This window comes from Pristis pectinata, chromosome 21, assembly GCF_009764475.1.
Source record: "Pristis pectinata isolate sPriPec2 chromosome 21, sPriPec2.1.pri, whole genome shotgun sequence".
Lineage (NCBI taxonomy): Eukaryota > Metazoa > Chordata > Chondrichthyes > Rhinopristiformes > Pristidae > Pristis > Pristis pectinata.
In genome coordinates this window covers 14,936,655-14,950,560 of record NC_067425.1, presented here as the reverse complement: position 1 = coordinate 14,950,560, position 13,906 = coordinate 14,936,655, and the positions used below count along the sequence as shown (strand labels likewise).

Genomic DNA, 13,906 nt, shown 5'->3' with positions numbered 1-13,906 from the left:
AAATACATTTTAATAAAGAAATTTCTAAATCAAGCTGTGATTTTGGGCATGGGATCATTGTGCGCTGTGCAGTTATTGAAACAGGATCAGCTAAATTTCTATGCTGGTTCAGAATTTAATTAAATGCTTCACGTTCTGGAATAATTCAGTATGATAAAGCAATAGTGAGGGAGAGAGACAATTGTAAGATAGCATCTCTAACCAAGCATTTTAATAACAGAAGTATTCATGTCAAAACAAAATGAGAAACATAAATAAGATTGTTCTTGTTTACTGCCTTATGCAGTATATTAAACGATGAGACTGATAAAAGACAAATGGAGAAAAATAAATTTTGCTAAATTCTATAAAATCCAATCCTATCATTATAAAAGTTATAATCCTGGCTTCCATTTCTTTGTACAGTAAGTGCTTTGTACTGACTCTGCCATTGTCAGTTTCAGCCCAACACTTGCTTATATTTTTCCATTTTATTTTGGCCCAACATCCCTTTCATCACTAAATTAGTTCTTGACTCTCCCCTTACCCTTCTTTCCCTGTGCTGCTATGAAAAACCTGCTCCAACTACAACATTTCCCACTCTAACAGTTTCCAACTATAACAGATTCCCAGCATCTGCAGTTTTTGATTGTAACATTTTCAACTTCTAATAGTGTTTTAACATCTGAAATGTTAACACTGTTTCTCCACAGATGCTAACTGCCCCAAGTAATTCCATCATTTTCCATTTATATTTCAAATGTACAGTACTCAGTATGTCAGGAAGCTTCAATAGAGAGAAAAATGTGTTTAAATTTCATACCTTTTAAATAACATTGCCTGACTTACTGAATACTTACAGCATTTTCTGATTTTATTTCCAGCACATCCAGTATTTTGGCATTTGTTTAAAATTCTAATTCACAGGGTATCAATCTAAAGAAATCAGACCTAAACTAATAACATCTTACCAACTAATAAGAAATAACTTTCAAAGTACACATTTAAAAATTTGCATAGTCACTACCTAAACAGTGGATTTAATATTCCATCCATTGTGTAATTTGGATGCAGAAGTACAAAATCCTAAATGTTGCAGATGTACTTTAAACAGGTTGAAGTTATGGTCCTCCCAGTTTACAAATGCCCAACTTATGTACAGCCATTGAGCTGAAAGTAAATACATACCAACTCTGATGCCTATGCACGTTAATCTCATTTGCCTGCATTAGTCCCATATCCCTTTACTCTTTTCCTATCCAAGTACATGTCCAAACACCTTTTAAGTGCTGTAATTGTATCTGCCTCTACCACTTCCTCTGGCAGCTCGTTTCATATATTCACCGCCCTCTGTGTGGAAAACTTCCCCTCAGATCTCCTTTAAATTTCTCACCTCAAACCTATACTCTCTAGTTTTAGACTCCCCCATCCTATCAAAAAGATTATCTACTATTTCTATGCCCCTCATACTTTTATAAACCTCTATAGATTCCAATGAGAATGAACATAGCCAATCCAATCTCTCCTTACAAGTAAATCCCTCTGTTCCAAGCAACATCCTGGTGAATCTCTTCTGCACTCTTTCTAATGCTACCACATCTTTCCTGTAGTGTAGTGATTAGAACTGTACACAGTACTCCAAGTGCAGTCTGACCAATGTTTTGTACAGCTGCAACATGACATCTTAACTCTTGTTCTCAATGCCTTGGCCTGCGATGCAAGCATGCCGAATGCCTTCATCACTACCCCATCACCTGTGTTGACATTTTCTTCTGTATCCTTTCCACAACCTTTGCTATCTCAATCTCCACCATTTTTTTGTGTCATCACAAGATTACTAATCAGTCTACCTGCATTCTCATCCAAGTTATTTATATATATTACAAACAACACAGGTCCCGGCGGTTCACCACTCGTTACAAACTTCCAGTCAGGAAAAAAAACCCTCAAACATTACCCACTGCCTCATATCACCAAGCTAATTTGGATCCAGTTTCCCAACATAGCTTGGATCCTATATGCCCTGATCTTTTGAACCAGCCTACTGTGCAGGACTTAATCAAAACCTTACTAAAATCTATGACAACCACATTTACTGCCCTGCTTTCATCAATGTTACCTCCTCAAAAAACTCAATCAGATTTGAGACAGGACCTCCCCTGCACAAAACCATGTTGACTCCTCGCCTTTCCAAGTGGACACAAATCCTGTCCCTTAGAATTATTTTCAAATAATTTCCCAAATAATGATGTAAGGCTCACTGGCCTTAGTTTCCTAGCTTAACCCTACTGCCCTTTCTGAATAAAAGAACAACATAAGCTGTCCTCCAGTCTTTTTGTACCTCACCCGTGACCAATGAACATGCAAAAATATCTATCAGAGCCCCAGCAATCTCCTCCCTTGCTTCCCATAGAAACCTGGGATAGATCCCGTCAGACCCACAGGATTTAACAACCTTAATGTGTACCAGTATATCTAACATTTCCTCCTTCCCGACACAGACATCTTCCATCTCCAGTGTACCCCTCCCCTAACTCTCTATTATCCACATCGTTCTCCCTGGTGAATGCCAATGAGAAGTCTTCATTTAGGATTCCACTCATATCCCCTGGCTCTACATATAAATATTCCTTTTGGCCCCCAAGGGAACCTACTCTTTACCTATTTACACTCTTGCTTCTAGTACAACTATAAAAGGTTTTGGAATTAATCCTGCTTGCCAAAGCTATTTCATGTTCATCTTTTGCCCTTCTAATTTCTTAAGTCCTCTCTTACACCCCCTATGGGGCGGAACAGTAGCGTAGTGATTAGCACGACGCTATTACAGTGCCAGCGATCAGGGTTCGATTCCTGTCACTCTCTGTAAGGAGTTTGTACGTTCTCCCATGTCTGCGTGGGTTTCCTCCGGGTGCTCCGGTTTCCTCCCACATTCTAAAAGACGCACGGGTAGGTTAATTTGGGTTTAAAGTGGGCGGTGTGGACTCGTTGGGCTGGAAGGGCCTGTTAGCACGCTGTAAATAAAAAAAAATAAAAAAAATTTTTTTTTAATTTAAAATAATCCCCAAAGGACTCACTCAAAACCAAAACACTTACATACTGTTGAAATTAGCCTTCCCCCAATTTAAGACCTTAACTCTAGGACCAACCTTATCTTTTTCTGTGACTACCTCGAAATTTACGGAACTTTTGTCGCAGTTTCCAAAGAGTTCCTCCACACACTTCTACCACTTGCCCATCCTCAATCTCTAAGCTAAGGTTGAGTACAGCCCCTTGCTTAGCAGGACTCTGTACATGTTGCTTTAAAAACAGGTCTTGAATGCATTTTACGAATTCTGTCCCATCCAAGTCCTTATCTAATATTGAATAGCAGCAGAGAATTAGGTGTCATTGGAATTCTCAAGTACATATTAAGTTTATGAAAGCTTAATTTTTGGTGCTTTAAAATTTACACTAAATCTACCTCATCTTGTCTCCTCTCTTTCATTTCCTCTCACAAAAAATGTATGATAAACAAAAACAAGTGTATAGTAAAAACTGTACAACACAATCGAGGCCAGCTTTGAATATCAAGTGACACAAAGCATCAAACTTCACAGGAAATGAAATTCACAACCACGAAATTACTTACCTATATCATTCACAATTTATTACAAAACTAATGAAGTAATTTTTTTTGTCAGAAGAACACATCTTATCTTTCCAAGATACCATCAAACCAAAGGCAGTATTTTATTGCTTTTTGGGAACTTTGAGCCACAGCTGTCATTAGTACAAAAAAGGCAATTTTCTTATAAAACTGATAAATTATTAGCTTGTTTGTTCAAATTTTTGCAAAGTTTTGTTTCAACTAAATACAAGTACTTTAATACAACATACAAATTGAAAAGAGCAGAGGGAAAAAAAATCAAGTCGCTAGCACCAAAATTATTCCTCAATAAGAGGAAAGAATAAAACAAACAATATAGGAATTTAGCAGTTAATCAATTTATTTGTTTCAAAGATCATAAAGAACTTAAGATCATCTCACAGGCATAACCTTAAAACTGTATTTCAAAACTGGATTTTCTTCCATTGCTTTTTTTCTTTTACCTCTGTAGTTTTAAACACCACACTCAAAAAGCTTAAAGGGCAGTTTGTCTGCTTAGAAATGGGATGTCAGCTTTACTGGAACAGAATGACTTTAAAGGGAGCAAATTAATTCTATGCTGATGTGTCGATGGCAAAATTTCTGAGATAATACCTCATAACAACAGTCCAAATACCTCATAAGAACAGTCCAAACTATAGGCTCCAAAAACATGAAAATCAAAAAAACTTCAAATGTTGGAAAGCCGAAATAAAAACAAAAAATGTTGGAAACACCCCGCAGGTCAAGCAGCATCTACGGAAAGAGAAACAGTTAAAATTTCTGGTCAAAGACCCTTTGACTTTCCCTTCAAAATCATCTTTCATCCTTCATTCTTTCAGAAAGATCTGTTAGATTCTCTATTTCAATATTAGATGCTTCGTATGAATATTCTGTTGAATTAAAGTTGAAGGCCCTTCAACCTGAAATGTTAATTCTGCTTCTCTTTCCACAGTTGCTGCTAGACCTGCAGCATGTTTCTTGCATGTTAGGCTTTCATTGAAGATGTCAAGTACTTGTTTTGAATCCCAAAAGAAAAATCATAGAAAGTTTTGAAGTAGGTGTGAATGGGATGGTTTAGCCTCCCAAGAGTGTTCAAACCCCACTGAAGCATATTTCAGTGGTTAAGATCTGGAAATGCAGTACAGGATCAGAGGGGAGGGGGAACAAATTTAATCCTAGTGTTCACAAGTGGATTGATAAGTACTTGAAAGGGGAAAAAAGGTTTGCAGTGCTATGGGTAGAAGGTGGGGGAAGAAAGACTGTCTGAATTGGTCTTGCACTGTGCTGGTACAGATTCCATGGGATCAATAGCTTTTTCTGTGCTGTAACTTTTCTGTGATTCTGTCTTGAAACCCCTCAACATCCACATAGCCATCTTCACATCTACATGTGAATGGTTAAAGAACAGAAAGCAACAAATAGTCAAGAAAAAGAATGTCATGTAGAGATTCAGGAAAGGGATTGGAGCAGAAATGACCCTGGACTCATTGTTACAACCATTACTGTTTCTATAATAGAAAAGCTAAATGTGGAATATAATTGTAAATTACTTTGTGAGATTAGGTCAGGAAGAAATAGATTCAATCTTGTAAATGAAATTCAGAGCTATTATCTGGAAATTAAGCTATGCATAGAGTTGTTAATATTGGGATTCCACTCTCAAAAGAAGATGAAAGCCTTAGAATATTTTTAAGAAGCAATTAAATATTGAAATGGAGAATCTGGAAGATCTTTCTGCAAACATTAAAGATGATGGATGTTGAAGAGAATTACCTCCTTCATTTTAGTTAACTAATGTAAATATTGTCAATACGATTCAGAAAATTACCTCAAACTCATAAATGTCTTGCAGAATAACAGAAACACTTTTAAGTAATTAAGGACAGAAAAAAAACATATGCCACTTAATGAATGATTGGGTTGGTAAGTTTTATAGTTGCATTTATTAAAGTTCTAGAAGGATTATCAGTTTTCACTGAGGAACAAGATTGCTTATTAATTGAAGTTTTCAATTTAAGTTCTAAAGGAGTGTTCTCTGGAGGTTTATTTTGAAAACAATACTTAAAAGTCAGTTTCTCACTTGCACTGCATGCTTTGGCCAACAATACCATTGGAGAATAAACCTATTTTATAGCTCAAAGCAGCATAATGTCTAGTACTTTGATGATAAGCTCTTCCTTTTGAAATTTCACAGGCTATAGTAGAATCCCATGCACTATCTAATAACAACTTTAGAAAAGGAAGGATTGTTTGCTCAACAGAATATTGTATCTCATATGCTGCACATGCATAAAATGAAGTTTCAAATTGCAGTACTATGAAAATACCTACAGATGTAAGCTGTGACAAGATGATCACAAACTGCCACACCATAAGCTTGCAACATCTTAAAAAAAGTGCTTCTTTATTGCAAATGCATTCAAAAGAAATAGGACAAACTTTAAGTTAATTTTGAATTATTTGATATTTTTACCTTGCAAATCTTGTCACACTTGGAAAGAGGACATGAAATGAAGTCAGTAGTTGTTGTATAAAATTATGCAACTTACCTCATCATCTGAGTCATTGAAAATAGAATGTTTTGACAATGCTAAAGTGTTCTGCTTTGCCTTCGGGAGAATAAGCCCATATCTGTGAAGAAGAAAACAAAATGGTTTGGTACTATGCACTATTACTCCCCCAAAATCGAAGAATTGTCTGACATATACTGTATCTATTGGATCACCAACACCTGCACTGGATTTAACCAATAAACTACTCAAGAGCCATGCAGCACATGAACAGTCCATTTGGTCCACCATGTTTATGCTGAACATCAAGTACCTATCTACACAGATCTGATTTAGCAACAATTGGTCCTTAGTCTACTATGCCTTGGCGATTCAAGTGTTTGTCCAAATGCTTCTTAAATATTGCCTCCACCATCTTATCAGGCAGTGTATTCCTGAATGGAACCATTCTCTGGGTGAAAAATTTTACCTTAGATCCCTTCTAAACTTCTTACTCCTCATCCTAAACTGATGCCCTCTGGTCTTAGACACCTCTGCCATTGGGGAAAAGTTTCTCACTATCTGTCCTATCTATGCCTTTTATAATTTTGTACACCTCTATCGGGACCCCCGAGCCTCCTTTTCTCCACGGGAAACAAGCCCAGCCTATCAAGTCTCTCCTCATAAATGAAATATTCTATCCTAGCAACGTTCTGGTAAATCTCTGCACCCTCTCCAGTGCCATCATATACTTCCTATGGTATAGTAACCAGAACTGCACACAATATTCTGTCTGTGGCCTGACTAATGTTTTATAAACATGTATCAAGGCCTCCTTGTATTTATATTGTATGCCCCAGCTAATAAAGCCAAGCATCCCCTTTGAATTCTTCACCACACTACCTATGATTCCACCTTCAGGGATCGTTGGGCTTGTACACCAAGATCCCTTTGTTCCTCAATATCCCCCAGGGCCCTACCATTCATAGCATATATCCAATCCTTATTTGATCCCCACTATCCAAAGTGCATTACCTTACACTTATCAGGATTAAATTCCAACTTGCTGGCTGATCAGTATCATTCTGTAGCCTAAGACTACCCTCCTCACTATCAATACCCACACCAATTTTATGTCATCTGCAAAATTGCTAATCATTCTTTCTACATTGACATCCAAGTCATTAATATGTACAACAAACAGTAAAGATGCCAGCACCTATTCCTGTGGTATCCCACTGGTCACAGGCTTCCAATCACAAAAGCAACCCTCCACCATCACCCTTTTGTCTCCTGCAACCAAGCCAGTTTTGGAGGCAATTTGCCTTGGACTGGTGAATATTGCAACACACAAAACACATATCTTTGCCTTGGACACTTCAACCACTTGCCCACTTCATTCCCTTGGCTTAGTTCTAGTTCTGCCCTCTATCTAAAACTATCTACATACTGGCACAAAAAGTTCTCCTGGATGTACTTTAAAAATTCCACTCCGTCTAATCCTTTTACACCAAGACCGCCCAAGTTAATACTGTGGAAGTTGAAATTCCCTACTACTATAACCCTGTTCCTCTTTCACCTCTCTATTTTTTGCCGAGATATCTGCTCCTCTATCTCCCGTTGACTATTGAAGGCCTGTAGTATAATCCCAGCAAAGTAATCACTCCAGTTTTTTATTCCTAGACTCTATTCATATGGCCTCACTTGAAAAGCCATCTAAGATATCTTCCCTTATTACTGCAGCAATGATCCACTTATACATCCGTCCCTATTATGCCTAAAAACTTTATACCCTGGAGTGTTGGACCTTCTTTCAATGACGTCTTAGTGATTGCAGCAAATCATTCTCCCACATGCTAATCAATGCTCTAAGTTTGACGGACCTACCGGTACCTCCTTCCATTAAAATGGATGCCATTTAGCCTTCCAATCATCCCATGTTCCTTTCATGCCCATGTCTGCCCTGCCTACTGGACTGACCTAGTTTTTCTTTTATATTTGACTGAATGTCACCCACAATTATACACCTACTCTATTTCATTCCCTACCAAATTAGTTTAAAACCTCCTCAGCAGCACAAGCCAACCTTCCAGCAAGGATATTGGACCTATTCTGGTTCAGGAGCAATCCATCCACTCAACCATCCTGAGTACACAAGAAATTAAACAAATTTGATCAACCTGGGATCAGAAGCTCTATCTACCACTGCTAATATATATTCCAAGAAAATATTTGTGAATATGGCAACACACAAATACATATCCTGCAACCCAGTCCAAACCCCCTCCTCCAGAATGACGGGATTAAAACTGTGTTTCTGGCAATAACATAATCATGGCCATAAATCTTACAAGTCTGTTGCTTCACCCTTCCAAGGTGAGGGAAAACCTTGGCATGAAAAATTTCCTCAAAGGAAAAGATAGGCAAGTGAAAAGGCACCATATTTCTGCCCACTTTAATTAGCTGTTCAGTTGATAGCAAAAATATGACAACGACAAAACCAAACATTTAAAAAAACTTCACTCTTCTCAGTCCTTTAAAGAGTCAAAATAAACTTATCCAAATGTATTGACATTTATTCCCATTCTGCAAAATACTAAAGCAGCAAATAAACTGTGTGAAAAACAAATTGAATCTGAAACCCAGCTTCTATCTCATAATCTATTAATTTATTTAGTCTGACTGCAATTTCCTCCTTTTCAAAGGACTTGCTGAAGCTCCAAAACAGAAGGTTTATCCATTATCTAACTTAATTACATAAAAATCTTTAAGATCTGTTGATGCTACAACACAGCTTGCAAATACTTCAGAACAAAGGAAATGCACTGACAGATTCTTTGCATAAAGCCTATTGAAACTGTCACATCTAGACACCTGCAGATTTTCAGGAGCTATCAATTTATGCTGGTGATTTATCCTAATAGGCAAATCCCAATAATGTATAACATAGGAACATGCTGAGAAATGTTGGCAGTTCTGCAGCAAACCGCCACCATCCCCAACCACCACCAACACCCACACAAACTCCGACGTCCCAAGCTTGCTTGCTGTACAGGCAATTTTACAATTGCACACAGGAACTGGACTGTGAGGTTGGTGAATGACACACATACATTGGGAACTTGCCTACTGCACCTGTGTCTGGTTAGACTGGCTACAGGAGGAGCAGCCCCATTCATTTTAACAGAAGCAATAGTTGAGAGGGAGAAGAACAAGTGTAGGTAATTCAGTTTTTGAACATTGAGTTTGCTTAAAAATATTAAGTGATATAATTGTTATTTAACTTATTTAATTGATTTTTAATAGTGTTTGAACATCCTTAATGAAGCGTGGGGTGTGTAGCCTTCACAGTTTTTTTAAGCTGTTTTACAGTGGGACTTGTTCTGTGCCACCAACACCCACCATCCAACACTTGCTGGTACCATGCAATGCAAGTCTCTATTGACACACTATTTTAGATCAAGGTAGCAATACCCAGCAAGTCAAAATTGAGGAAATAGCAAAAAGCACACAGGACTGCAGCAAAAGCAGAATACTTATTGCTGATAGTAACTTCTGATCCAATATACTATGGCAGTTTGAGCAAATTCTCTCATGGAACACCCAAAACACTGGCCCACTTTCCACCCACCCACGTTCCCCCATTAGAGCCCCCCCCCCTCCCCCCCCCCCCCCCAAGCTTCTGGCCCACTCCCCCCACCCTCTCTTCCCTTCTCTGCCTTTAGTAGCTGTGGATCATTGTTGACATAGCTGACTAGCTATGTTAACAAATATCACTTGCTGCTGGATTGGGACTTCAATTAAATTGCCATTTATTACTAACATTATGTATTATTCATTATAGGGAAAAATACCAAATAAATTGAGGAGATATACCCTAAAGTATCAATTAATATAGTAGAATATTTAGTATATTTTGTAAGATTCAATGTGACCTCCTCTCATTCTTCTGAATTCTAATTTAGAAGAATGAGAGATCACATTGAAATTTACAAAGTTCTCATAGGCTTCAATAGGCTGGATGCAGGGAGAATGTTTCCCCCAACTGGGGAGTCCAGAAGCAGGGGTCATAATCTTAGAATAAGGGGTAGGCCAAATAACACCGTGAAAAGGAGAAATTTCTTTACACTGAGGATGGTGCATCTTTGAAATTTTCTATCCCAGAGGGTTGTGAAGGACAGTCACTGAGTTCATTCAAAACAGAGATCAACAGATTTCTGGATATTAAGGGAATCAAGAGATATGGGGATAGTGCAGTAAAGTGGCAATGAGGCAGAAGATCAGCCTTGCTCTTGATGGGCTGCTCCTGTTACTAGTTCTTATGTTCCTATGTCTAATACCGTTATCACATGTCAACTGTGAATATCCCTTTCCTGTAGGGTACTAGATAATTATGAATAAAAGCTTGTTTTCCCAGCCTAAGAACAAATGCCTATTCTTGTGCTCTTTTAAACTCAGCTTTGACAAATGAACCAGTATACTGATCTGAAACTTTCCCTGTGCTTAGAAAATAAATATTTTATTAATGTCTCTCTTTTATGCAATGGCTGTGGCAAAATTAAGGGGAAATGATGATCATACATTGCATGATCAGGAATACACCACTTTTCACATATGGGCATATGGGAATAAGATCTACTCATTGCTTCTACTCAAAAGAGCTGGTCATTGACTTCAGAAAAGGTGTCGGTGTACCTGTTTACATCAACGGTGCTGAGGTCGAGAGGGTTAAGAGCTTCAAGTTCCTTGGAATGAATATCATCAATAGCCTATCCTGATCCACATAGATGCCATGGCCAAGAAAACTCATCAGCACCTCTACTTCCTCAGGAGGCTAAAGAAACTTTGCATTTCACCTTTGACACTCATCAACTTTTATCGATGTACCATAAAAAGCATCCTATCTGGATGCATCATGGCTTGGTATGGCAACTGCTCTGCCCGGGACTATAAGAAACTGCAGAGAGTTGTGGACACAGCCCAGCATATCACAGAAACCAGCCTCCCCTTCATGGACTCTTTTCTATACCTCTCGCTGCCTTGGTGAAGCAGCCAGCATAATCAAAGACCCCACCCACCCGGGTCATTCTCTCTTCTCCCCTCTCCCATCAGGCAGAAGATACAGGAGCCTGAGGGCACATACCACCAGGCTCAAGGACAGCTTCTATCCCACTGTTATAAGACTATTGAACAGTTCCCTGATACGATGAGATGGACTCCTGACCTCACAATCTACCTTGTTATGATCTTGCACCTTACTGTCTACCTGCACTGCACTTCCTCTGTAGCTGTGACACTTTACTCTGTATTCTGTAATTGTTTTTACCCTGTACTACCTCAATGCAGTGTAATGAATTGATCTGTATGAACGGTATGCAAGACAAGTTTTTCACTGTACCTCAGTACAAGTGACAATAATAAACCAATACCAAATACCCATCCAGTCAAAAGGCTGACATAAGTTACAAGAAGAGACTCATGGCATTTAACTGGATTTCAAGTTATTTGCAATGGGTTAGTCTATTTTATAAAACACAAACTGAGTGTTTGTTTTGAACTAAAAATACACAAATTTCTAAGCTGCAGAGTGGTAAGATCCAGGATTGTTAGACTCAGAAGAACTGCTGTAAATGAAATGGATTCCTTACTGAGAGCCCTAAATACAACTGGGAGAATCACATCTCCCTCCTAAACAACAGACAATCATCGACTGTTTCAGAACTATTCAAATTAAGTGCTTCCACCTTTTCTGCTTTGGAAGATTAAAGCAACCCCATCATCTGATCGGACAGCTTCCATAAAACACAGAGGTATATAATCAAACACTGTCCTCAGAGAAAATTCAAGAGCAACACACAAGCTATGCATGTTGCTACAGCCAAAGTTCTAACCTCATCTGATTTGGACATGGCACTTGATTTGCTTGGTCATTTCTATATGAAAGAAAAATATCTGATCTGCCAAATAGATGCCTCACAGATGTATTACTGCCTTCTGAAGTAACATTGGCACGGAATGGAAATGTTATGCATTCCGCTGACAGTGAATGGATTCATATTTCAGCAAGTTTTATAAGATTACTTTCCTTGGGACATTTTATGATGTCAAAAGCATTATATAGATGCAAGTTGTAGTACATCATTGAGATATTCTCATACTATGTGCTGCAAGTGACTCAGTTATTTTGCTCTAAAGCCCCATACTGAGCTTTTGTTTCCCTATGTTCTGATAAGTCCCTGGACCAGTTTGGCATTTTTTTGGCCCTTCTTTATTAACAGGACAATGGAACCCATGGGTCCAGATTCTGCACTGGTATCAAGGCCAAAACTATCACTACCCACTGTCAATTCATGATTCGCAATTTCTGCATGTGGGCAATTGAATGCATGAATCCAAAGTTATTGTCAATGAGTTCTGCTCCTCCAGTGAGGGCTGCTTTGCAGCATTCTCCAACAGAATCTTCAAAAAAAAATCAGTCACGTAAGTAGTATTTAGAAACGATTCTTGCTGTGAAGTACACTGAAAATACTCTAAAATATGGCTTTGCCACAGGAGGTGTGAGATTTCAATTGGCTAAGCCATAACTACAGCAGTAACCTTTTTAACCCAAAAATATTAATTTTGAGTGAATTGTGAGCCCTTCGATTATAAATTCCATAACACAATGGATGATGATTATTTTAAACTTTTCTTAAATGTTTGATACTTTAGACTCCTGTGATATGTTCCTGTTTTTATTTTTCATTCAGTAAAGTTGATTAAAAATTATGCTTCCACTTAAAAGTTATAATTAATAATGTATTGATGTAAAATATATAAAAGAGCACACAGTTACTCTCAACATTTACAATCAAATAGAATCAGAATTCAGGAGGAATTACAGCTCATTCTACCCACATTGTACCATTAACCAAAGCCCAATTTAATCTGGCTTCTTCCCGCAACACTGCAAATATACCCTCTTCAAGAATTTGGTTTTGGAAATTTTCTCTGAAATCTACACCTGCTGTCCTTTCTGATGCTGTGTCCAAATCATAATGCCATGTGAAGACCAAATCTCATTTTCTCTTTAACTTCTGAAATTATTTTAAATCAATTACATCCAGTTATAGATCCATTTCTCAGAAACAACAGTTTCCCATTTGCCCAGATTGGTCTCTTAAGACCCCTCACTATCAGTATTTTTAGTAGAACAGAGGGAAGTTAAAGAGAATCTAAGAATAATTCAACTTCACATATAACTACAATCTTTAGAGAACCTTTCTGGACACTGAGGGCCTGATAGCTCTCCTAAAGTTTGGCATTCAAACATGTGCACAGTACTCCAGCTGAGGCCTAACCAGTAATAGAGATTCTCAGTTCCTGTCTAAAAAGCTGTATGTCTTGTACACTTTCCGTACAGTTACACTTACACATCCTGCCACCTTCAAAAGTTAATGATTACACACTCAAGTCCCACTCAGTATATTACCGTCCAGATTATACTGCCATTATAAACAAAGGCAAAGAGAGCATTTTTCACAGTTGTAAAAGCACATTACAGCTAATGAAATGTGATCAATACAAGATATGCAGCAGCCAATTCATACAGAACAATAACCAACAAACAGCACTAAGATAATACCCAGATGTCATTTTTGTAATATTGATCAAGGGATCCGTATTGAACAGGATACTACATATAGCTCTCTTGCTCTTCTTTGAATTAACACCTGTCTCTGAAATCCACCCAAGAACGCCATGAGGGCCAAAACTGTGTACAATTTAGGTTTATGTTTTTCCTGTGAATGCTGTTCATATGATGCTACAT

The 13,906-nt window shown here is 38.0% G+C and overlaps 1 protein-coding gene across 1 annotated transcript in view; it reads right to left on the bottom strand.

The window, feature by feature from the left end:
* Positions 1-13,906, bottom strand: part of nsrp1 (nuclear speckle splicing regulatory protein 1) — a 40,542-nt gene that overhangs the window by 21,085 nt on the left and 5,551 nt on the right. Inside the window, exon 2 of the mRNA XM_052035582.1 lies at positions 6,157-6,238. Coding sequence (XP_051891542.1) covers positions 6,157-6,238 — 82 coding nt within the window. The remainder of the gene's footprint in view (positions 1-6,156; positions 6,239-13,906) is intronic.